At 44.5% G+C, this 24734-nt stretch overlaps 2 protein-coding genes across 6 annotated transcripts; both read left to right on the top strand.

The window, feature by feature from the left end:
• The first annotated feature begins 104 nt into the window (after positions 1-104).
• Positions 105-5448, top strand: LOC121539186 (L-threonine 3-dehydrogenase, mitochondrial). 2 transcript variants are annotated; one of them, XM_041847498.2, is made up of 9 exons: positions 105-724; positions 1042-1249; positions 2026-2068; positions 2264-2334; positions 2740-2889; positions 3000-3172; positions 3493-3583; positions 3689-3958; positions 4246-5448. In XM_041847498.2, the coding sequence occupies exons 2-9, from the start codon at positions 1057-1059 to the stop codon at positions 4389-4391; spliced, it is 1137 nt and encodes a 378-aa protein (XP_041703432.1). In that variant the 5' UTR covers positions 105-724; positions 1042-1056; the 3' UTR covers positions 4392-5448. The 2 variants fall into 2 exon arrangements, with proteins under 2 accessions (XP_041703432.1, XP_041703433.1); XM_041847499.2 differs by having other exon boundaries at positions 105-1249.
• A 2247-nt stretch (positions 5449-7695) lies between these two features.
• srrm1 (serine/arginine repetitive matrix 1) lies at positions 7696-24734 on the top strand. Of its 4 annotated transcripts, none has more exons than XM_041847500.2 (16): positions 7696-7805; positions 8881-8970; positions 9161-9283; positions 11323-11493; positions 13415-13506; positions 13615-13854; positions 13978-14286; positions 14417-14661; positions 15091-15171; positions 15297-15365; positions 15555-15696; positions 15810-15887; positions 16012-16500; positions 16624-16816; positions 17070-17255; positions 23784-24734. In XM_041847500.2, exons 1-16 carry the CDS (start codon positions 7785-7787, stop codon positions 23892-23894), a joined length of 2640 nt encoding a protein of 879 aa, XP_041703434.2. In that variant the 5' UTR covers positions 7696-7784; the 3' UTR covers positions 23895-24734. The 4 variants fall into 4 exon arrangements, with proteins under 4 accessions (XP_041703434.2, XP_041703435.2, XP_041703437.2 ...); XM_041847501.2 differs by having other exon boundaries at positions 23791-23865; XM_041847503.2 differs by lacking the exons at positions 7696-7805; positions 8881-8970; positions 9161-9283 and adding an exon at positions 9298-9665.

Raw genomic sequence — 24734 nt, 5'->3', positions numbered from 1 at the left:
ATTGTGTATTTTTATTGTTGACATACAAACACTTCAAATTTTTGCAGTTTTTAGAATAATTTGAAACATGTCAAGGTACTCAATATGCAAACATTTTATTAAGAGGAATTCTAATGATTTCATATCATATTTCTTGCCACCATTTGTATTGTGATGATCCACCCCAAGAACCCTAGGACTAATGTGATGTGCTTTTAACCTTAGCCTACCCCCCACCCCATTGCCTGCTAGTAGCATTATGCTTTTTGTCACTTTTTTAAATCCCCTCTCTGACTCTGACGTAAGCCTCCACACTCCAGCCCTGTTCAACATTCAACATTTCAACAATACAAATCCCCTGTGAGCAGTTGGTCAGCATGTTTGCCCACATGCAGGTCCTATAGTGTTGCAGGCTGGATATTGTAGTAATTTACAATTGAATCACGACTTCTCGCGTTCTTACATCACAACGAGGAAAACCACGTATCCCAGCATGACTTTCTTCAGCCGTTTAGTTACCCAATGAATGGTCCGTGCGCTTATTCAGTGACCAATCGGAGGGTAGCCTAATCTTTTAATTCTAAGAGTTAAATACCAGGAACAACGTTTTATCATCGCAATTAACATCAATTAGTTTATTAGCCTAGTGTGGGATGCGCTTGTGCGATCTGTAAAGCTTCAGTTTGGTCAACAAGTGGTTGGCACGATCAACAGAGACAGAATCCAGGTTTTTGTCAGCACACAGGTAACATTTTATTTTCTATTCATTCTTCAGATACATAACGCGTGGTGTTTCAGTCAATACGAACACTATAAAGTTAATGTTTTAAAGTAAACAACAATGTTACATAACTAACCTATAGGCCTTAGCCTAACATGGTCAACTGACATAAACATTCTAACGGTTTTTAATTGCACTGTTCAAATGGCCATTTTTTTCATAAATCCGTAGAATGAATAGTGTCTATGACCTAAGTGGTGTAGTTTCCTACTGAGCAAGATTGATTTGACGGATGAAATAGATAATATAGCCTCTTGTCTTTTATCGAACTTTTTCCTCAGGGGCAGCAGCTCGACATGCTATCGGGTATGCGGGTCTGTGTGCCCTCCGCTGCAGCTCTATTCGGCTTGTTGTGCCATGGCTGTCGCAGCCGGCCGCGTAGTTTGCCATTCCGGGGCTTTAGTTGGTCGCCCCGACAGATCAGCCGGTGGAACAGTCAGGATTCCATTGACCTACCTCCTGCCGAGAACCCACGAATTCTCATCACAGGTTGAAACAATTTTTTTTTATTGTATTTTTGTTTATATCTCAAATAGCAAATAACTCTTTATTGACCATAGGCTATATGCGATTTATATATGTTTTTATCATCTCCACCTGGCACAGCCAGAAGAGGACTGGCCACCCCTCAGAGCCTGGTTCCTCTCTAGGTTTCTTTTTAGGTTCCTGCCTTTCTAGGGAGTTTTTCCTAGCCACCGTGCTTCTACATCTGCATTGCTTGCTGTTTGGGGTTTTAGGCTGGGTTTCTGTATAAGCACTTTGTGACATCTGCTGATGTAAAAAGGGCTTTATAAATACATTTGATTTGATTTGTTTATGAAAATATTAAAATCTGTTTAAATGTTTTAACAACAGCATTGGCATGTTGTCAATCACGTTTTTGTCATTTAGAGTTGTTTTCACTGTTCAGTAAGTGGCAATCCTATTTTCCCACACTACAATAGGCTGTGAGCAGACTGTGCTAGGGACAAAAAGGCCCCAGCGAGTGCCCACTGGCAGAATAATAGCTTGAGGCCAGTTTTTGTCTGTAGGCTACATAAAGCTTTGGTGAAAACAAAAAAAGGTCACAGCCTGGTTGGAGCAGAATATGAAAAAACATCCAGACCATTTTTTTCTGATATTGTACACAAGAATCACATTTTCACCCGTATATTCTCTATTTTGAGACCTTTCAACAAATACAAAATGAACAATTGAGATGATGTGTTGTTTTATAAATTCATATTAATTCCACATTGTATTATTATTTTTATCTTCATGGAAAGGTGGACTTGGACAGTTAGGTGTTGGACTTGCGGAAATCCTGAGGTGAGAAAAAAACTAAAGAGCAGTCTTTTCTTAAAAGGGTAAGAGATGTTGATAGCCTGAATCTTCCCCAGATTGTAGAATTCTCATTTAACATCTACAAATAGATAGTTTGGCTTCTGGGGTCCACTCCAGTTGCATTCAGTCAATTCAGGAATGAACTGAAATTGAATATATTAATTGAATATCAATGTGTAGGAAACAGTACGGAACAGAAAACGTCATCCTATCGGATATCAAGAAGCCTCCACCAGAAGTGTGCAGAAGTGGTACGTTTTCTTTGTTGAACTGATCAAAAATTATCTCTTAATCTCTATGTCCATAAAATCTCCATAGTGCGCTTATCAAATCCTCTTATTTTCTGCATTAAAAAAACATGACCCCTACATTAGGTTTCCCAAGCATTTCTGCTCACAAAGTCTTAAAAAGAAAGAAAGTTGCACACTCTATATATACTCCCAACAATTTAATGGGTAAACCTGAAATGTTGATTTGGTTTACCCATTACATTTTTGGGAGAAAATATAGAGTGTACAACTTTCTTTCTTTTTATACAGTTTACTCTCTGTTAGTGAGCACCTCTACAAAATGTTTTGGGTGTGCGTCAGCTAATGCTATTTAATGCTCAAAAAGTATTATCGAACTCTTTGTCTCTCTCTTCTCTTCTCCCTCAGGCCCGTTTGTGTATGCTGATGTGTTGGACTATAAGAACCTCAGAGAGTTGGTGGTGAATAACCGCATCACCTGGCTGGTGCATTACAGCGCTCTACTCAGTGTTGTGGGAGAGGCCAATGTGGCCCTGGCACGCAAGATCAATATCACAGGTCAGCTCCAGGATCACACACAAAAGCTACCACAGTATCCAGGGCTCCACCCTTTTTTGTATGTTTTGTATGTTTTTGTCTAAAGATTCTCTCTTTGCTGTACTTTCTAGGTCTTCATAATGTGCTGGACCTGGCTCTGGAGAGCTGTTTACGTCTCTTTGTCCCCAGCACCATCGGAGCCTTTGGCCCTTCTTCTCCCCGTGACCCTGCACCTGACCTGTGTGTCCAGAGGCCTCGCACCATTTATGGGGTGTCCAAAGTGCACGGCGAACTGATGGGGGAGGTGTGATCTGTTATGTTCACACATACAAACATACATACATGCACACACAAACAGTCATAAATGCAGTCCTAATGGAACCACATCGCTGTCAAATGCACACTCCTGCACGCATGCACGCACACACACAACCTGCCGGTCCTCTCTTATAGACAGAGGAATCTAGAGAGAAAAGCGAGAGCGTTTTGCCATTTATCTTTTTCAGAGAGAGAAAGTAAATTAATTAACACAGAAGATAGGGGAGATTAAGAGGTATGCTGCAGAAATATGCTTTTGATGGTTATTTGCTGTACCTTTGATTGTGTTAAAACTCTCTCTGTTAGTATCTTCATCACAAGTATGGACTGGACTTCCGCTGCCTACGCTATCCTGGCGTCATCTCAGCTAACACACACCCTGGGGGAGGAACAACAGGTAACCCATATTTATCATTTAATCATTTATTAAAGTATTAATGCCACCATTATAGGGATATGTTCCAATACATTTTGTGTACATTTTTGCTCTCCTTTCCCATAGACTATGCTGTCCAGATTTTTCACGATGCCCTCAGCACGGGTCACCACGAGTGCTATTTACGCGCTGACACACGTCTGCCGATGATGCACGTTGGTGACTGCCACCGTGCGACTGTGGAGTTCATGCAGGCCCCGGAATGCCAGCTGTCGCTGCGCACATACAACATCGATGCCATGAGCTTCACCCCTGAGGAAGTGGCCACGGAAATCCGCAAGCACCTGCCCCACCTCAAGGTCACCTATAACCCTGACTCTGTCCGCCAGACAATTGGTATGTTCATTGTTCAGCCTATTGGTGTGTGTCTGACGTTCTGTGTAGTGTTATTGAACCTCAAGATGTGTGATTTGAAATAAGCCATAGCAGAAGTATATGGAAAGTTTTCTCCTTCATAGTGTCTAAAGTAGATATAAATAAATACATTGTATTTTTCTAGTACTATTGTAAGCCTTGCATGTCAGTCTTTCACACGGTCACCAGTCATGAATTATGTCATCATTCGGTCTTATTAAGTTGTGATGTGTAAAAACTCTTGAGCATGATTGTCCCCTGATGTGCAGCGGACAGCTGGCCGGAGAGGTTTGATGACTCCAACGCACGGAGAGATTGGGGCTGGAAGTCCACATATGGGCTTGAGGAGCTCGTCTCAGACATGCTGAGCTCCATCCGTGACAAGAGGACCAACGCCGGACTGCCAGTCAGCTAGCAGGTCCCGCCCACAGAGACTGACCTACCAATCACTATTCCCTTAAGTCCGCTTCAGCCTGGGTCTGCCTATCACAACAGACCCTCTTTCCTTAGCATCATCTCCAAACCAGGACTCTTCGGATTATATTACACCAATAAACAAGGGACTATTTTCAAACCTGTCATCTTCAGCCAGAACCACTCAACTTTCCACAACAGTGGACACTGACACCACAGAAACACACACACACACACACACACCACACACAAGCAACAGGCAACAAGCACACACTCTCATAATAGCAGCTTTACTCTTTTCAGGGAACCATACTGTCAACAATGTCTTCAGTTTCTGTTGTTTTAATTGTAAAATCATAGCAGGTTTAACATAGGCCTTAAACCTCTGGGGGAAATAGGCTTCAGGCAAATTATTTTACATATAGTTAGTCATAACCCTACCTTCAGTTTACAGTATCTCAAGGGGTTTAATTTAATATACATTTACATTTACATCATTTAGCAGACACGCTTATCCAGAGCGACTTACAGTTAGGGCATTCATCTTAAGATAGCTAGGTGAGACAACCACATATCACAGTCGTAGGAAGTAGATTTTTCCTTAATAAAGAAGTTATCAGCAAATGTTGTATTAATAGGAAATGTCCCTTCTGGCCTGCTGCATTAGGGTAGTATAGAGGGCAGAGTGATTTCCTTCCTGGCCTGCTGCATTAGGGTACTATAGAGGGCAGAGTGATTTCCTTCTTGGCCTGCTGCATTAGGGTACTATAGAGGGCACAGTGAAATGACACAGGAGCAGTGAGAGATATAGGGTCACCTATCAGAAGAAATATAAAATCCACAATGTTTACAAAAGGCCTGCCTTTACAACACAACTTCAGTACATTTTTAAACATCTCCATATTTCTTTACAGGCAGTGTGATTTTGGGTACAAATGGGTACCAAATAAATTCAGAATTGAAGCCTTATTTTGAATTGAGAACTAATTGGAAATATATTTGTGAGTAATGAACAAAATTGCAGTGTACCTTTGATCAGAAATTGAATAAATCTCTTAATTTCCTCATTCTGTTGTTTTGTTATTTGCTTTTAGGTGATTTATTATGGCAGTAGGCTAACCGGTAGGCCTACTGTGTGTTGATGAACAGACCTAGGCCTATATCATTCAATCATTTTGAAATACATATTAGGGTTTCATAAATCTAGCAATATGTTGGGCTGCAATCTAGAGATAATTTGTGCAGAAGATACATAGGCCTACAGTTGATTGTTACAATGTAACATTGAGAGAAAGTTGCCTACAGTATCAGCAAATATTTTTATTACTAACTCAAGATAGACCAGAGCCTGTCGTTTGCAATGGGAGCAAATTAATCATAGTGGGAAGAACAAGCAAGGGGGTAGGCATAGCCAAGCACGAGCTAGTGAGATCATATTGGCACGTTTTAGCATTTATTTGCACATTTCTGTTAGGGAACGCCTGCTCTGCGAAGTGCGCGTGTGCAATAACTCAATTCACCCTTGCATTCCTTCTAAACAATGCAATTTTTTAAAACTTTGGCAAAGGGTGAAGTTTACAAAACCCAGTCCACTCTGTTTGTTACATATTTTAGTTTTGGAAACAGAAAACTGTATGGTGATCAAATGTTTAATTGATGAGAAAATTAGCAGAATTTGGCCAAAATCCATCTCGATCCATGTTTGTGCAGAAGATACATATTGTCCCTAGAATTTCTAAGCAAACAGCTGGAGGCAGGGCTTTCTCCTATAGAGCTCAATTTTTATGGAATGGTCTGCCTATCCATGTAAGAGACGCAGACTCGGTCTCGTCCTTTAAGTCTTTACTGAAGACTCATCTCTTCAGTACCTCTGGCCCAGGAAAGTGAATGGAAAGCGACACACTGCCCTTGCTGTCTCTGCCTGGCCGGTTCCTGTCTCTCCATTGGGATTCTCTGCCTCTGACCCTATTACGGGGGCTGGGTCACTGGCTTACTGGTGCTTTCCATGCCGTCCCTAGGAGGGGTGCATCACTTGAGTGGGTTGAGTCACTGACATGATCTTCCTGTCCGGTTTGTCGCTCCCTCGGGCTCGTGCAGTGGAGGAGATCTTTGTGGGCTATATTCGGCCCTGTCTCAGGGTAGGTGGTTGGTGGTCTGTTGAGATCCCTCTGGTGGTGTGGGGGCTGTGCTTTGGCAAAGTGGGTGGGGTTATATCCTGCCTTGTTGGCCCTGTCTGGGGGTATCGTCGGACAGGGCCACAGTGTCTCCCAACCCCCCCTGTCAGAGCCGGGGGGCTAGGGTCAGTCTGTTATATCTGGTGTTATTCTTCTGTCTTATCCAGTGTCCTGTGTGAATTTAAGTATGCTCCCTCTAATTCTCTCTCTCTCCCTCTCTCCCTCCCATCCCAGAGGACCTGAGCCCTAGGACCATGCCTCAGGACTACCTGGCCTGATGACTCCTTGCTGTCCCCAGTCCACCTGGTCGTGCTGCTGCTCCAGTTTCCACTCTTCTGCCTGCGGCTATGGAACCCTGACCTGTTCATCGGACGTGCTACCTTGTCCCAGACCTGCTGTTTTCATCTCTCTCTCTCTCTCTCTACCGCACCAGCTATTTCAACCTCTAAATGCCCGGCTATGAAAAGCCAAGTGACATTTACTCCTGATGTACTGACCTGTTGCAACCTCTACAACCCCTGTGATTATTATTTGACCCTGCTGGTCATCTATGAACGTTTGAACATCTTGGAGAAAAATCTGGCCTTAATGGCCATGTACTGTTATAATCTCCACCCGGCACAGCCAGAAGGGGACTGGCCACCCCTCAGAGCCTGGTTCCTCTCTAGGTTTCTTCCTAGGTTTCTGCCTTTCTAGGGAGTTTTTCCTAGCCACCGTGCTTCTACATCTGCAATGCTTGCTGTTTGGGGTTTTAGTCTGGGTTTCTGTATAGCACTTTGTGACATCTGCTGATGTAAAAAGGGCTTTATAAATACAATTGGATTGATTGATGTTCTCCCACTGCCGGCCAATGGGCTTCCTCACATTACCATATTTGGTAGTGAGTGGAACGCCAACCGGATGCCTCACATTTATACATTCGGTGAAATATCTGGCTCATTGTTCTATCTGTGGTATCAGGCTGCAACATATACATACTATTCACAAACAAATTAATTATATTTATATTATAGGTCGATGTATGTTGATAACAGTGGCTCAAAAAAATATAAGTAAAACTATGACAGCAAAGAATAGTTGAACTCGTCATCGTCCCATTCCCTTCTTCCGTCGTGCTGTGAAGGAGGAGCTCTGTCGCGCATTGTATCCTGGGGTTTTGGTAGTACGTCTTTCGCCAGACTCTACTATCACCAGCTTTTACATCTTTCTCGGCTAATAACATGGACGCGGGATTCTTCCGCGTAAGATATTTACTATTTTACTATAAATCGTTGAATGGTGTTCCAAATGAATAGTACATTCCTTTTGGTTTGTAAATATGTGGCATTGTAGACAGACGAGCTCGTGCGCCATTCCGCTGCAATGAGAAGCTAATGTAAAGATGGCGGCTGCATTAAACTGGCTTGTTAGTTAGCCTAGCTAGAGATATTTATATTTTTGCGTAGGTTGTGTTTCCAGTTCAAATTATGTTAATTACTGATGACGCTATGGTGATAACTAGCTACATGTGTTACCTAGTATTAGACTTGTTGTTTGCAAAATTGGTTGGGCTAATTCTAGGCTGACGAGGCGGGGCATGTCTACTCTGGCCTCAGCTCACATCGAGATTTGCACACCTAGACTGAACAAAAATATAAACGCAACAATTTGTAAATTTTTACAGAGTTACAGTTCATATAAGGAAAACAGTCAATTTAAATAAATTAGGCCCTTATCTATGGATTTCACATGACTGGGCAGGGGTGCAGCCATTGGTGGGCCTTGGAGGGCATAGGCGCAGCCAATCAGAATGAGTTTTTCCACACTAAAAGGCTTCGTTACAGACAGAAATACTTCTCAGCATCTTGATATGCCCCACCTGTCAGGTGGATGGATTATCTTGGCAAAGGAGAAATGCTCACTAACAGATGTAAACAAATATTTGAACGAAATATGCTTTTTGTGCTTATGGACCATTTCAGGGATTTTTTAAATTCTGCTCATGAAACATGGGACCGACACTTTACATGTTGCTTTTATATTTTTGTTCGGTGTAGTTGGCAAGCTAGCGACATAAACCCACGTTTATCTCCATAACAACTGTTTAGATTAGCTAGATACTTATTTTATACTTTGTTTGACACCTATACAAGTAAGTTTTGTTTAGAAAGTTGCAGCTAGCTAACGTTATTTTTTACAATGGTATGACTCGTGACGTAGGTAGCTAGTTTCTGCTAAAGGGACAAGTACACAGAATAAAGAACAAACATTTATCATTGAAATAGTTAATATAGCTAGTAGTTATGTAAACTGTCATTTTGTACTTGTCTCATACAGGGCACAAGTGCAGAACAGGACAATCGCTTCAGCAACAAGCAGAAGAAACTTCTAAAGCAACTGAAATTTGCAGAATGTCTGGAAAAGAAGGTATGATAAACAACAACATCAACACATCAGCTTTTAGCACATCTTCTAATTGAATGCTCAGTGTCAATGTCCCCACAACTAAATATATGGTATTGGCTGTAGCGTCAGTATTGCCTGATTTTGGTTTAAGTGTGTAATGGGTTTGAGTTGGTAATTGTTTTGAACTTCTTCCTGATTCTTCCTCCCCTAGGTGGATATGACCAAGGTGAACCTGGAGGTCATCAAACCTTGGATCACTCAGCGAGTGACGGAGATCCTGGGGTTCGAGGATGATGTCGTCATAGAATTCATATTTAACCAGCTGGAAGAAAAGGTAATTCTATTGACTCCAATTCCTCCCTGTTCTTGTACATACATCAGATGTTTTTACTTAATGAGGAAAAGATAGGTTGATGTAACAAAGTATATTGCTTAGAAAATACGCAATATAAATGCAGATGGGGAAAGAGCTACCACCGGTGTCCAGTGTAAAGAAAAATACATATTTTGAATAACACAAAGTTGTTGCTGTGATATGTGACGAAGTGCCTTTGTGCCACAGTTTTCTAATGATGATGTGATTTATGATTCAAAAGGCCTGAACCAATATCGATGTTATACCTTGCATCAGAAGTATAGCACCAACACCTTATTAGCTCTCTGCTGAGCCCAAAGTGTCACTGAGCCCAACTCCCTGATGCAGTGTGTGGTTTGAGGTGAGTTATGGTCAGGGATCAACATCAACATGCTAGTGATAGAAACACTTGGACAATGCCATGCCATTTTCTCCATATACCTTTGAATTGCGCCACTAGTTTGGCTTTATATGTCCTCTGTATCCTGTCTTTGGAGGGTGATTTAAAGTTGAGAGGATACAATGAAATTGTTAGGCTATTGATCCTCATTTTATTGGAGTAGAGACTGACATCCTGTAGTATCTTCATTCTGGGCTGTGGGAAAAACAGTGCTTTAAAGATTATTACCAAGCCCACAAAGTGATTTTTTGGAATATTGCAATGCACATGGACCCTATTCTGCATAAATGATAAGTTGCGTCAGTGCACTTGTTGTCCAGGTTTTCCCTCCAGTTTGTTAGATTTCATTGCCCCTCCTTGAAATTGCCCTCAATTTTGGAAGTCCAATCGCATGGTTAAAATTATACTTGTGCGTTATACTTGCCTTGAGGTTTTTTCCACATAAGTAGCGTTTGGCCTATAAAACATGACTTCAAGGGGAAATTTGATATAATACACTGGATGAAACCTTGGATATAGAAAAAGGAAATGTTTAACTGTATTGATAGCCTTATAGTTCATTAACAACTTCTTTTTATGAATGGTGCATGACTCACAGCAACCCTAGGATGATTTTTATTCATACTAAGTTGTTGCTGCAATCTCGTAAAGGTATTATCTGTTTTAGTGAACTTAGCCTAATACTGGGAGGAAAAATACATTAAACTACGTCTTACCAATTTATTTAATTTCTGTACAATTATGTTTGGTTGGGTTTTTTAAGCTAAATGCTGTAACAACACAGTAATGATAAAAGGCCTTATTAATCATTATTAGTGAGATAAAGGGGTATCTAACTTTCATTCTTGACTTAAGATGTTGAAATAAAACCCCTTTCAAATGTCTTGTGCACTCATTATTGCTTGTTCGTCTCTTGCAATTTAGATAAATGATATAACAATAAACTCAAGGTGGTTGAGTCTCAAGCAGTAGGGAGGCGGAAGCAAGCCAAGGGAGCGTCTCTTTCTGCAGGAGACTCGGGCACTCCATACCCACTGATCCCGCGGGACACACTGAAGACACCGGGACTGTACTTGCAGTGTTGGGTTTTGATGCACTCTGTTTTGTGGATATCTGTTAATCTCTCAAAGAATAGACTGTGGGGAGACCGAGAACAACAGGACAGGAAGACTAGTTATTTTTTATCAAGATTAATGACAATAATGGTGATGGGTGGGATATTTATTGATTTTATTAGAGGATATTTTATGAAGGGTAAGTAAGCCTTGATGCATGCAGTGGGGGTCCTTTACATGGATGATGTAGTACTTTTGTCTCCCCTCAGCTATTCTCAGTTTCGGGTTTCAATGACATAACTAATGGGGTGGAGATAAGGAATCACAGCCTCAAGTCAACAAAAGTTTGTTAGGTTGCAATGAATCAGTGTGCTTTGGGGCCCAGGGGTCATATACTGTAGCTATTGTCTTTTGTTATGAAGATGGCTGTTATTTAGCAGGCAGGTGTAGCTTAGTGAGGAAACAAAGGGAAGGCAGTCGCCCCCCCCCTCGCTCTTGCGAGTTCTCCCTCCATGTTAAATTGGTCTGTTGTCTTTCTCTCCCCCTTGGTGTGTGTGTTGCAGCACCCGGACAGTAAGATGATGCAGATCAACTTGACCGGCTTCCTGAATGGGAAGAATGCCAGAGAGTTTATGAGGGACCTGTGGCCTCTGCTGCTCAGTGCTCAGGACAACATCGCCGGTATCCCCTCCGCCTTCCTAGAGCAGAAGAAAGAGGAGATCAAACAGAGACAGGTGAGCAACCAGACACAATCACCACATTGTTGTCAGGCACATGTATTTGTACAGTGTTTTACTACTTTGGCCTCGCATGTACTTGTCTGTGGAACACTGGTCACTTTAATAATATTTACATACTGTTTTACTTCATATGTCATCATTTATTTCATATGTGTATACTGTATTCTAGTCAATGCCATTCCGACATTGCTCGTACTAATATTCCATTATTTTACTTTTAGATTTGTGTGAATTGTTAGATACTACTGCACTGTTGGCGCTAGGAACACAAGCATTTCGCTACACCCGCAATAACATCTGCTAAATATAGTGGGGAGAACAAGTATTTGATACACTGCCGATTTTGCAGGTTTTCCTACTTACAAAGCATGTAGAGGTCTGTAATATTTATTATAGGTAAACTTCAACTGTGAGAGACAGAATCTAAAACAAAAATCCAGAAAATCACATTGTATGATTTTTAAGTAATTAATTTGCATTTTATTGCATGACATAAGTATTTGATACATCAGAAAAGCAGAACTTAATATTTGGTACAGAAACCTTTGTTTGCAATTACAGAGATCATACGTTTCCTGTAGGTCTTGACCAGGTTTGCACACACTGCAGCAGGGATTTTGGCCCACTCCTCCATACAGACCTTCTCCAGATCCTTCAGGTTTCGGGGCTGTCGCTGGGCAATACGGACAATAGATTTTCTATTGGGTTCAGGTCTGGAGACTGGCTAGGCCACTCCAGGACCTTGAGATGCTTCTTATGGAGCCACTCCTTAGTTGCCCTGGCTGTGTGTTTCGGGTCGTTGTCATGCTGGAAGACCCAGCCACGACCCATCTTCAATGCTCTTACTGAGGGAAGGAGGTTGTTGGCCAAGATCTCGTGATACATGGCCCCATCCATCCTCCCCTCAATACGGTGCAGTCGTCCTGTCCCCTTTGCAGAAAAGCATCCCCAAAGAATGATGTTTCCACCTCCATGCTTCACGGTTGGGATGGTGTTCTTGGGGTTGTACGCATCCTTCTTCCTCCAAACACGGCGAGTGGAGTTTAGACCAAAAACCTCTATTTTTGTCTCATCAGACCACATTACCTTCTCCCATTCCTCCTCTGGATCATCCAGATGGTCATTGGCAAACTTCAGACGGGCCTGGACATACGCTGGCTTGAGCAGGGGGACCTTGCGTGCGCTGCAGGATTTTAATCCATGACGGCGTAGTGTGTTACTAATGGTTTTCTTTGAGACTGTGGTCCCAGCTCTCTTCAGGTCATTGACCAGGTCCTGCCGTGTAGTTCTGGGCTGATCCCTCACCTTCCTCATGATCATTGATGCCCCACGAGGTGAGATCTTGCATGGTGCCCCAGACCGAGGGTGATTGACCGTCATCTTGAACTTCTTCCATTTTCTAATAATTGCGCCAACAGTTGTTGCCTTCTCACCAAGCTGCTTGTCTATTGTCCTGTAGCCCATCCCAGCCTTGTGCAGGTCTACACTTTTATCCCTGATGTCCTTACACAGCTCTCTGGTCTTGGCCATTGTGGAGAGGTTGGAGTCTGTTTGATTGAGTGTGTGGACAGGTGTCTTTTATACAGGTAACGAGTTCAAACAGGTGCAGTTAATGCAGGTAATGAGTGGAGAACAGGAGGGCTTCTTAAAGAAAAACTAACAGGTCTGTGAGAGCCGGAATTCTTACTGGTTGGTAGGTGATCAAATACTTATGTCATGCAATAAAATGCAAATTAATTACTTAAAAATCATACAATGTGATTTTCTGGACTCTCACAGTTGAAGTGTACCTATGATAAAAATTACAGACCTACATGCTTTGTAAGTAGGAAAACCTGCAAAATTGGCAGTGTATCAAGTACTTGTTCTCCCCACTGTATGTGTATGCCACCAATAAGATTTTGCTTTGTTGCAGATTGAGCAGGAGAAGCTCGCCTCTCTGAAGAAGATTGATGAGAAGAAGGAAAAGGAAAACAAAGAGAACAGAGAAAGGGAGAGCCCCAGAAGGTGAGAGAAATCACATTCAATAAAATCCCTTGCAGTCAACCTCAATCGAAATGTTTAAAGATGGTTCATATGGCATTGGTTCTTATCACATTGTTTGTTGTCGTACAGGAGGAAGTCAAGGTCACAGTCTCCACGGCGACGGTCTCCAGTGAAGAGGGAGAGAAAGCGCAGTCACTCCCGCTCCCCGAGGCGTAAGCCCAGTCCCAGCAGCTCCCCTCCACCACCAGCCCCAGCCGTCACCCTGGTCAGTGTTACCCTACCCCAGAGCACTGAGGAGCCCCAGCCTGAGCCAGACACCTCTGAGAGCGCCGTACCTGAGCCAGTCGTTCAAGAGGCCTCCTCCACCAGGTAAGATGATGGTTTGGGCACCGACTATATCTGGCAATATGCAGGAATGTGATTTTTCCTGATTGGTAATTCCAGATTTTCTACATAATTTAATCAAATTTGTGGTATGTTTTCATTTTCCAGTGACTTGAAGCCGGGCACTGTGGTTGTGGTACCTGACTCGGTGATGAAGGTTAAAGAACCCTCCCCAGATAAGGCTTCTAAAAAGGAGGAGAGGCCCAAGCCCAGGGAGAAGGACAGCAGGAGGGACAGGCCCCGCCACCACTCTCGCTCCCATTCCCGCTCCCGTAGACGACCCAAATCACGCTCCAGATCTTACTCCCCACGCCGGAGGCCGAGCCCCAGGAGACGGATGTCCCCTCGTCGTAGGAGCCCCCCCAGACGTGGCCCCCCAGGCCCCAGACACAGGCGCAGTCGCTCCCCTGTCCGCAGGTGAGTGGAGGGCCATGCAAGTGTAGCAGAGTGCAGAAGTGTCTATCACTGAAGCTGTCATTAACTAGCCACCTTACCAAACAGCATGTAAACCTGCGTTGTGGTTGATTGTGCTCTGTTTGTCCCATAGGCGGCGCTCTCGCTCCCAATCATCCTCTGGGAGCAACTCCTCCACGTCTCGCTCGTCTCAGAAGGCCATGAAGAGAACGTCAACCACACCTCCCAGGAAACAGCCCCGCGGCCACGCAGCTGATCCCTCCCTCAGCCCCTCCAGGAGAAGAGCCCCCAATGGCAGCCCCTCTGGGAAGGCCCGACGCTCTGCCTCCCCTCGGGCCAGAAAGGGCCGGTCCTCAGCCTCCCCACCCAGATCAGCTGGTATGTTGGCTTTTCTTAATTCTCTCCATTCTATATATAGCTACATGCCACCCTCTCATCCCTGCCCTAATGTACATTAAGTACTATCAGAGTTTGCGAAGGGCTGTGATGAACTTGCCCCATCATCCCTATCAAACTTCCTCACCATCTCAAACGTGGAACTCCCTCACCTCGTCAGTGACTTCTTGTGTCACATGATCTGTGTGTGTGATACACATATACCTTTCCTCTACACAATCATCCAGGGATGGCTGTGTCTATACAGCCAGAAGATACTCTGCCTGTTGAACTCAGTGACCTGGAAACTTATTTTTCATGATCTCAAATCCCTGTATCAGTTCAACCATTGGTGTTATACAAGCAAGTGTATTTGTGAATGAATCTTGCTGGAAAGACTTTGGGCCCCTAAAACGTCTTATTGATTTTCAGGTTCAAAGAAGAAACCAGCATCAAGGAATGATTCACAGTCTCCTGTTCCAAAACCCAGGCATTCTGAAGCATCGGAGTCAGGTGGGTCTGCCTTTTAGTGTTTGTCTGTGTGGTGTGATGCACCATGGGTGTGGGTGAATTGTTGTGTGTTTGTGTTTAGCTGTTTTCCCTATCACCGAATAGAGACTAACTGCTTTGCGTTTCAGAGGGGGCTACCGCAGATCCTGTGCAGCAGCGACGTCAGTATCGCAGGCAGAATCGGGAGACATCTTCAGGTTATAAGCGTTTTTATTTGTCCCTCACCCCATCTTTTTTGCTAGCCCAGTCAGTCTCGTGTTGCACCCTGGTCTCGTGGGTCTTGAAGCTGTGCCCAAAACCACATCTAGGTGTTTCTCCTTTTAAACAGCCACCTTATGTTGCTACTGGGAAATGACATGTGCTGTCTACTTTTCGATTGGTAACAGATACTGGATCATCATCCTCATCAGAGGACGATGGGTCCAAGAGGCCGGCCGGGGGACCAGCAGCGAGGAACGGGGATGTCAGGAGGCGGCGCAGTCGCTCCCCCTCCTCCCCCAGGAGACGACACAGGGACAGCTCCCCCAGGTCAGCTATAGACGGTTACTCCTATCCCTTTCTCTCTTACTGTCATGATTCAAGTTTAGACGTTTTGCCCACATCAAGCATTCCTCATTTAAATGTTTGTTTTCCCGCTACAGAAAAAGACGTTCCCCCTCCCCTGGAGGACGCAGATCTCCCCCACGACGTCGCAGATCTCCCTCTCCTCCTAGACGCAGGTAAAAACCTTTTGCTACTTTTTTTTCTTTGATTTCCTCAGTACTGAGCATTGTTTCAAAATTGTGCACCACACCTGAGAATCAAAGAATAACTCTGCTCATATGTCCTCCTCTGTTTCCCCAGGTCTCCCTCTCCACCTCCTCGCAGACGCTCCCCCTCACCCAGACGGTTCTCTCCCCCCATCCAGCGGCGCTACAGCCCCACTCCCCTGGGCCCTCAGAAGAGAAGGCTATCGGGGTCTCCCCCTCCCAAACGCCTATCCCCGATGCCCAAGCGCCGTCCCTCCAGGTCCCCGAAGCGCAGGAGTCCCCCTCCCCAAAAGAGACGCACGCCTCCCCTCCCCACCTCTCCCCTCCGACACAGGAGGAGCCCCATGCTCCCATCCAACCGGCCGGGCCGGGACACTCGATCCCCCCCTGCTGCTCACAGTAAGCGCCTCTCCCCCTCCCCTGCCAACCGTGGGCGAGCCATGCGGGGGTCCGCTAGTCCTCAGGGGTGCTTTGATACCTCCGGCACCTCTCCACCTGGCCAGAGGCGCCAGGCGTCCCCCTCACACGGCAACAGGGCAATCCGCAGGGTGTCCCGGACACCAGAGCCCCGCAAGAACCAGAGGTAAGCAGCTTCTAATTGGCCTTATTGAAGCCAAAGCGTGTGCTGCACATTGACAAGTCACACCGCTATTTTTAGATGTATGTTCCAGATATCACACATTTTTATTTTGTCTGTCCCTATCAGAGCCTCTCAGAGCCCCCAGCCTATGAGGAGAGTGTCGTCAAGGTCACCGTCTGGTTCCCCTAAACCAGGAGCCCTGAAGCAGCCGGCCCCAGCCTCGGGCTTCCCCTCACCAGGCCGCTCGGCCAGTGGGTCGCCATCAGCCACCCTGGCCAAAAAGGCCAGCAATGGCTCTGGCAGCCCTTCTCCAAACAAGGTGAGTTTATAGCTGCTGTCTGTTAATAGTACGACGTGAGATAAATGTTTGACTCAACTAAGTGGCTAGTTGGGGAAGCATTCTCATGTTTCTGGGCACTAGTACCATGACTTCACTTGGTGGTCGACTGTAAAATAGTTTAACCAATGAAGTGCATCATCATGCCCTCTTCTTGGCCCAACTGACTAAATGAGGGTTGCTAATGAAATACTTAGTCACTTATAGTCACTCTGCTTTGTCCTCTCCATCTCAGAATTCAGACACTGAGGCTGGAGGAAAGAAAAACAAGAAGAAGAAGAAGGAGAAGAAACACAAGAAGGAGAAGAAACACAAGAAGCACAAGAAACACAAGAAGGAGAAGAGTGGTGTGCCGGCGGCTGCTGGGGATGGCCAGGAGAACCTGGGGATGGAGGGGGATGCGGATTCCGACCCCAAAAAGGTGAAGTCTACTCTTCTGATTTACTGAGGGGGTTTAGCCTGCTTCACGTATCAGCTCCACTAGCATCTAAGTAGGACTGGGCAATGAGGACAAAATATCATATCACAATTTTTTCTAATTTAAGACTATTTAGTTTTTCAATAATAATGACACTAGGGCGGCAACTAATAAATTATAAGTGGTTTTAATGGGGCTTTCTCCATTCTGATTGTTTGATATAATGGTGCCGGAGGTGATGGCTGCTGTTTTACAGGCTCCTAACCAACTGTGCTATTTTTTTATTAATTTTTTTGCGTTGTTTGTAACTTATTTTTAAACTTATTGTGTACATAATGTTGCTGCAACCGTCTCTTATGACCGAAAATAACTTCTGGACATCAGAACAGCGATTACTCAACTCGCACTGGATGAAGATTCTTTCTTTAACGAGTCTGACGCGAAGGATATACTGCTTTCTCGGGAACGGCCCAAATACCCGTCATTTGCGAGAAGAAAAGGGGGGCGGAGGTCGGGCTGCCTTCTGGGAATTCGTAGGCGAGTGAGTAAACCTCCACTACCATCCGTTCTATTGGCCAACGTGCAATCATTAGAAAACAAAATGGATGATCTACGATCAAGAATATCCTACCAACGGGACATTAATGACTGTAAAACTTATGTTTCACTGAGTCGTGGCTGAACGATGACACGGATAATATAGAGCTGGTGGGATTTTCCATGCATCGGCAGGACAGAGAAGCTACGTCTGGTAAGACGAGGGGCGTGTCTATTTGTCAATAACAGCTGGTGCGCGATGTCTAATATTAAAGAAGTCTCAAGGTATTGAGTACCTCATGATAAGCTGTAGACCACACTATCTACCAAGAGAGTTCTCATCTATATTATTCGTAGCCGTCTATTTACCACCACAAACCGATGCTGGCACTAAGACTGCACTCAACAAGCTGTATAAGGCCATAAGCAAACAAGAAAATGGTCATCCAGAAGCGACGCTCCTAGTGGTCGGGGACTTTAATGCAAGCAAACTTATATTAGTTTTACCTAATTTCTACCAGCATGTCACGTGCAACCAGAGGAAAAAAAACTAGACCACCTTTACTCCACACACAGAGACTCATACAAACCTCCATTTGGCAAATCTAACCATAATTCTATCCTCCTGATTCAAAACAGGAAGTACCAGTGACTCGCTCAATATGGAAATGGTCAGGATGCTATGCTACAGGACTGTTTTGCTAGCACAGACTGGAATATGTTCCGGGATTCATCTAATGGCATTGAGGATTATACCACCTCAGTCATCGGCTTCATCATTAAGTGCATCGACGATGTCGTCCCCACAGTGACCGTACGTACATATCCCAGCCAGAAGCCATTGATTACAGGCAACATCCACATCGAGCTAAAGGCTAGAGCTGCCGCTTTCAAGGAGCGGGACACTAATCTGGACATTTATAAGAAATCCCGCTACACCCTCTGACGAACCATCAAACAGGCAAAGCATTAATACAGGACTAAGATTGAATCCTACTCTACCGGCTCGTCGGATGTGGCAGGGCTTGAAAACTATTACAGACTACAAAGGGAAACCCAGCCGCGAGCTTCCCAGACGAGCTAAATGCCTTTTTATGCTCGCTTCGAGGCAAGCAACACTGAAGCATGCATGAGAGCACAAGCTGTTCCGGACGACTGTGTGATAACGCTCTCTCGGTAGCCGGTGTGAGCAAGACCTTTAAACAGTTTAACATTCACAAAGCCGCGGGGCCATTTTCAGCCTCTCCCTGACAGTCTGTAATACCTACATGTTTCAAGCAGACCACCATAGTCCCTGTGCCCAAGGAAGCGAAGGTAACCTGCCTAAATGATTACCGCCCCATGGCACTCACGTTGGTAGCCATGAAGTGCTTTGAAAGGCTGGTCATGGCTCACATCAACACCATTATCCCAGAAACCCTAGACCCACTTTTTGCATACTGCCCCAACAGATCCACAGATGATGCAATCTCAATCGCACTCCACATTGCCCTTTCCCACCTGGACAAAAGGAACACTTATGTGAGAATGCTGTTCATTGACTACAGCTCAGCGTTCAAAACCATAGTGCCCACAAAGCTCATCACTAAGCTAAGGACCCTGGGACTGAACACCTCCCTCTGCAACTGGATCCTGGACTTCCTGACGGGCCGCCCCCAAGTGGTAAGGGTAGGCAACAATACGTCTGCCACGTTGATCCTCAACACTGGGGCCCCTCAGGGGTGTGTGCTTAGTCCCCTCCTGTACTCCCTGTTCACCCACGACTGCATGGCCAACACCATCAAGTTTGCTGACGACACGAGTGGTAGGCCTGATCACAGACAACGAGGAGACAGCCTATAGGGAGGTCGTCAGAGACCTGGCAGTGTGGTTTCAGGACCACAACCTCTTCCTCCAATGTGAGCAAGATAAAGGAGCTGGTCGTGGACCACAGGAAAAGGCTGGCCGAACAGGCCCCCATTAACCTTGACAGGGGTGTAGTGGAGCGGGTCGAGAGTTTCAAGTTCCTTGGTGTCCACATCACTAACAAACTCCACATCACCAAGACAGTCGAAAAGATGGCAAGACAACACCTTTTCCCCCTAAGGAGACTGAAAAGAGCTTCCTGCCATCCAGGACCTATATACTAGGCGGTGTCAGAGGAAAGCCCAAAAATGTGTCAGACTCCAGTCACCCAAGTCATAGACTGTTCTCTCTGCTACCGCACGGTAAGCGGTACCGGAGCGTCAAGTCTAGGACCAAAAGGCTCCTTAACAGCTTCTACCCCCCCCCAAGCCATAAGACTGTTGAACAATTAATCAAATGCTCCCCCCCCCCCCTCCATTTGTTTTTTACGCCACTGCTACCCGCTGTCTATCTATGCAGTCACTTTACCCCTACAAATTACCTCGACTAACCTGTACCCCTGCACATTGACTCGGTACCGGTACCCTCTTTATATAGCCTCGTTATTGTTTTTAATTATTTTTAACTTTTTAGTTTATTTGGTAAATATTTTCTTAACTCTTTCTTTACATTTTTTGAACTGCATTGCTGGTTAAGGGCTTGTAAGTAAGCATTTCATGGCATTCGGCTCATTTGACAAATAAAGTTTGATTTGATACTGTTCAAACTTCAATTAGGGTGGCGCGATAAGGCCTAAAAATAAAATCTACATTCTTTTTCTAACTTATATCTAGATGTTTTCTGAAAATAAGCTTTGTTGTGCAATTTAAAGGTCAATACACTACATTTCAAACAGTCAGCGATAATCAGGGTTTGTGAAATTTATACCTGGGCTAAATATCAGCCTTCCACAACCATAGGACCCACTAATAAATGATTTTATCAAAATAGTTGAACCTGCCATTTTGCAGTATTCACTGATCTGGCTGTCAAGTCTTTCTTTCTGCCCCTTGTGTTACTTATTTAGCCAGAACAATGCACATTTCACATCCACTAATAATGACCAAGCTCTTGTAGCAGGTGAGTGCATTACAGAAAATTAACACAGGTCTCAAACGATCTCTCAAGCACAAGCCCATGTGTTGGTGAGAAGCCAGCTAATCTTTATACACTGCTCAAAAAAATAAAGGGAACACTTAAACAACACAATGTAACTCCAAGTCAATCACACTTCTGTGAAATCAAACTGTCCACTTAGGAAGCAACACTGATTGACAATACATTTCACATGCTGTTGTGCAAATGGAATAGACAACAGGTGGAAATTATAGGCAATTAGCAAGACACCCCCAATAAAGAAGTGGTTCTGCAGGTGGTGACCACAGACCACTTCTCAGTTCCTATGCTTCCTGGCTGATGTTTTGGTCACTTTTGAATGCTGGGGGTGCTTTCACTCTAGTGGTAGCATGAGACGGAGTCTACAACCCACACAAGTGGCTCAGGTAGTGCAGCTCATCCAGGATGGCACATCAATGCGAGCTGTGGCAAGAAGGTTTGCTGTGTCTGTCAGTGTAGTGTCCAGAGCATGGAGGCGCTACCAGGAGACAGGCCAGTACATCAGGAGATGTGGAGGAGGCCGTAGGAGGGCAACAACCCAGCAGCAAGACCGCTACCTCCGCCTTTGTGCAAGGAGGAGCAGGAGGAGCACTGCCAGAGCCCTGCAAAATGACCTCCAGCAGGCCACAAATGTGCATGTGTCTGCTCAAACGGTCAGAAACAGACTCCATGAGGGTGGTATGAGGGCCCAACGTCCACAGGTGGGGGTTGTGCTTACAGCCCAACACCGTGCAGGACGTTTGGCATTTGCCAGAGAACACCAAGATTGGCAAATTCGCCACTGGCGCCCTGTGCTCTTCACAGATGAAAGCAGGTTCACACTGAGCACGTGACAGAGTCTGGAGACGCCGTGGAGAACGTTCTGCTGCCTGCAAGATCCTCCAGCATGACCGGTTTGGCGGTGGGTCAGTCATGGTGTGGGGTGGCATTTCTTTGGGGGGCCGCACAGCCCTCCATGTGCTCGCCAGAGGTAGCCTGACTGCCATTAGGTACCGAGATGAGATCCTCAGACCCCTTGTGAGACCATATGCTGGTACGGTTGGCCCTGGGTTCCTCCTAATGCAAGACAATGCTAGACCTCATGTGGCTGGAGTGTCAGCAGTTCCTGCAAGAGGAAGGCATTGATGTTATGGACTGGCCCGCCCGTTCCCCAGACCTGAATCCAATTGAGCACATCTGGGACATCATGTCTTGCTCCATCCACCAACGCCACGTTGCACCACAGACTGTCCAGGAGTTGGCGGATGCTTTAGTCCAGGTCTGGGAGGAGATCCCTCAGGAGACCATCCGCCACCTCATCAGGAGCATGCCCAGGCGTTGTAGGGAGGTCATACAGGCATGTGGAGGCCACACACACTACTGAGCCTAATTTTTGATTTGTTTTAAGGACATTACATCAAAGTTGGATCAGCCTGTAGTGTGGTTTTCCACTTTAATTGTGAGGGTGACTCCAAATCCAGACCTCCATGCGTTGATAAATTTGATTTCCATTGATAAATGTTGTGATTTTGTTGTCAGCACATTCAACTATGTAAAGAAAAAAGTATTTAATAAGATTATTTTATTCATTCAGATCTAGGATGTGTTGTTTAAGTGTTCCCTTTATTTTTTTGAGCAGTGTATTTAAATTCTAGCCAACTTGGATCTATTAGCTAGCTAACAAGGTAGAACAGTTGAACTGTTAAACACTTTCCTGTCCATCTCCACCTGTTTGAACAGCATGCTAACCTGCTCACGTTGTTCAGATGTTGAAATCAAGTGTCCTAGCTGGATAAGAATATGCTTATTTCACAGAATGAGAACGAGTTGCCAAATCCTTACATAAATGCTTTTTATGCTGATTTCAAATGGACTAAACAGCTAGCACATAACACTGTGGCTAAAATGCTGCTAGCGGTACCTTCATGCCACGCGCTGACAAACTGAACAATCTTCCAGTATCAATGTTCATCGTACTCCTGAGTGGCGCAGTGGTTCGAATCCAGGCTCTGTCGCAGCCGGCCGCGACCGGGAGACTCATGGGTGGCGCACAATTGGCCCAGCGTCGTCCAGGGTAGGGGAGGGAATGGCCGGCAGGGATGTAGCTCAGTTGATCGAGCATGGCGTTTGCAACGCCAGGGTTGTGGGTTCGATTCCCACGGGGGGCCAGTATAAAAATAAAAAAAATGTATTCACTAACTGTAAGTCGCGCTGGATAAGAGCGTCTGCTAAATGACTAAAATGTAAATGTAATACTCCCGTTATTAGTAGTGTCTTCCCTGTGCATAGTTTGGGGAGTTGATACATAAACAGGGTATCATTAGAAAGATTAATGTATTTATTACAGTAATACAATGTATTTTTTTTTTTTATGTCCATATAACTGATTCTGTTGGACCACACCAAAAGATTGATTTGGAACTGCTTGTCAGAGGTGGGCTCTGTTGTGAGTGGCAGTAGGGAGGGGGTGTGTGAGTTAGTGGGAATGTGCACATACAGAGGAGTGAGGGAGACTAGACTAAAAATGCATGAGAAGAAGCGGTTCGCGGAGCAAGCATTCACGGAAAAAAAGTCTGACTGCACTCGAAGCTCTTGCTAGCAAGTTGGTCGTTCTCAGCTGTTAGTCTCTTACTGGCAGTAAAAATTGACGATTGCCATAATTTTTATTGTTTTCACCAGTTTAATCTTTGGTTATTACTTTTAACAAACCAAACATTAATATACAATTTTATAGAAAGGTAAAGTAAAAATCCAAACCGGTCAGTCCATCAATACCAGTGTATATACTAAAATAAGGTTTACCGCCCAGCATGTAAGCATCACATCTATTTCATTCAAAATAAACAAATTAGACATGGTTGTAGAAGTTAAATGGTGCACCGCTGTCATTTATTGCATGTCGTCAGCTGATGTATTTATTTATTCAAATACTATGATGAAGCATGCTGCAGCATGATACCACCTACCTTGCAACGTAACTGAAATATGATATAATTAATGCTACCTTTCTTTAAGGAATCAGACAGTGAAGTAGAAGAGCGTCTCGACGACCTAGAGAAGCACCTGAGAGAGAAGGCACTGCGTTCCATGAGGAAAGCTGGAAAGCTGTCCCCGCCACTGTCCTGAGAAGCCCGGTCACACCCCTCCTCCTTCCTCTCCAAATCTTCCATTCTCTTTTTGATTTTGATTTGTCGTTAACCTGGTTCAGCTTTAGAATGTACAAATTGTTTATTCTTTAGTTTTTGTTTTGTTTTTACAGGTTTGGTCATCAATTGAAGGATGTTTTTTATCAAGCGCTTTAATTGTCACACCCGATCTCCCAATTAATATAATTTTTTCCCCTGTCTTTGACCCAAAATGTGTTATTGCTTATATCCAAACTGTAGAATTATCTTTGTTTGACCCCTCAATTTTCAAGATAGGATCAGAGGGAAATCGTTTAATTATGAAGCTTGCATTGTACAAGCTTCTAAGTCTCTCATTCTACAACATACAAAATATTCAACTTTTGGAATTTAGGATTTCATGTACAGCCAGGGAGTCTCTCCTCTGATGTGCATGAATCGGACTGTAAACAAAAGCAAATACACAGATTAAAGCTGTCACTTTTCTCTTCTGTCAGCGGGCATTGATTGGTGCTGTAATGGTGTTTGCTCTGTAAAATGTTTGTTTTTCCCTTTTGTTATGTAATAAAGGTGTTTGACCTTGCAGTAAATTCTGGCTTTGAAAAAGTCACATTTTAAAAAGAACTAGACTTTTCATGAGGATTCTAGTGGTCTCTGACCTCACCAGAGAGCACGGGTTTGATTTCCCACATGGGTTGATATGCAGTCATACTTTGAGTTCACGGTGGTCCACTCTTTTGCATTAAGCCATTCATTTCTGTGGGAGTGCTATTTGACTTGTATTGAAAAACTCCTGCTCTTGTCATCCTTTCAAAATTAAAATGTTTTATATAAAAACTAA

This window comes from Coregonus clupeaformis, chromosome 25, assembly GCF_020615455.1.
Source record: "Coregonus clupeaformis isolate EN_2021a chromosome 25, ASM2061545v1, whole genome shotgun sequence".
In the NCBI taxonomy this organism is placed as follows: domain Eukaryota; kingdom Metazoa; phylum Chordata; class Actinopteri; order Salmoniformes; family Salmonidae; genus Coregonus; species Coregonus clupeaformis.
This window is presented reverse-complemented; position numbering and strand designations above follow the sequence as displayed.

Bases quoted from the DNA above. Each gene is read 5' to 3' on its own strand.
- LOC121539186 (XM_041847498.2), top strand. From the start codon at position 1,057: ATGCTATCGGGTATGCGGGTCTGTGTGCCCTCCGCTGCAGCTCTATTC. The intron at 2,890-2,999 runs GTCAGCTCCAGG...TGTACTTTCTAG, and splicing joins ACGCAAGATCAATATCACAG to GTCTTCATAATGTGCTGGAC. The intron at 3,173-3,492 runs GTGTGATCTGTT...TCTCTCTGTTAG, and splicing joins ACGGCGAACTGATGGGGGAG to TATCTTCATCACAAGTATGG.
- srrm1 (XM_041847500.2), top strand. From the start codon at position 7,785: ATGGACGCGGGATTCTTCCGC. The intron at 13,507-13,614 runs GTGAGAGAAATC...GTTGTCGTACAG, and splicing joins GAAAGGGAGAGCCCCAGAAG to GAGGAAGTCAAGGTCACAGT. The intron at 16,501-16,623 runs GTAAGCAGCTTC...TGTCCCTATCAG, and splicing joins GAGCCCCGCAAGAACCAGAG to AGCCTCTCAGAGCCCCCAGC.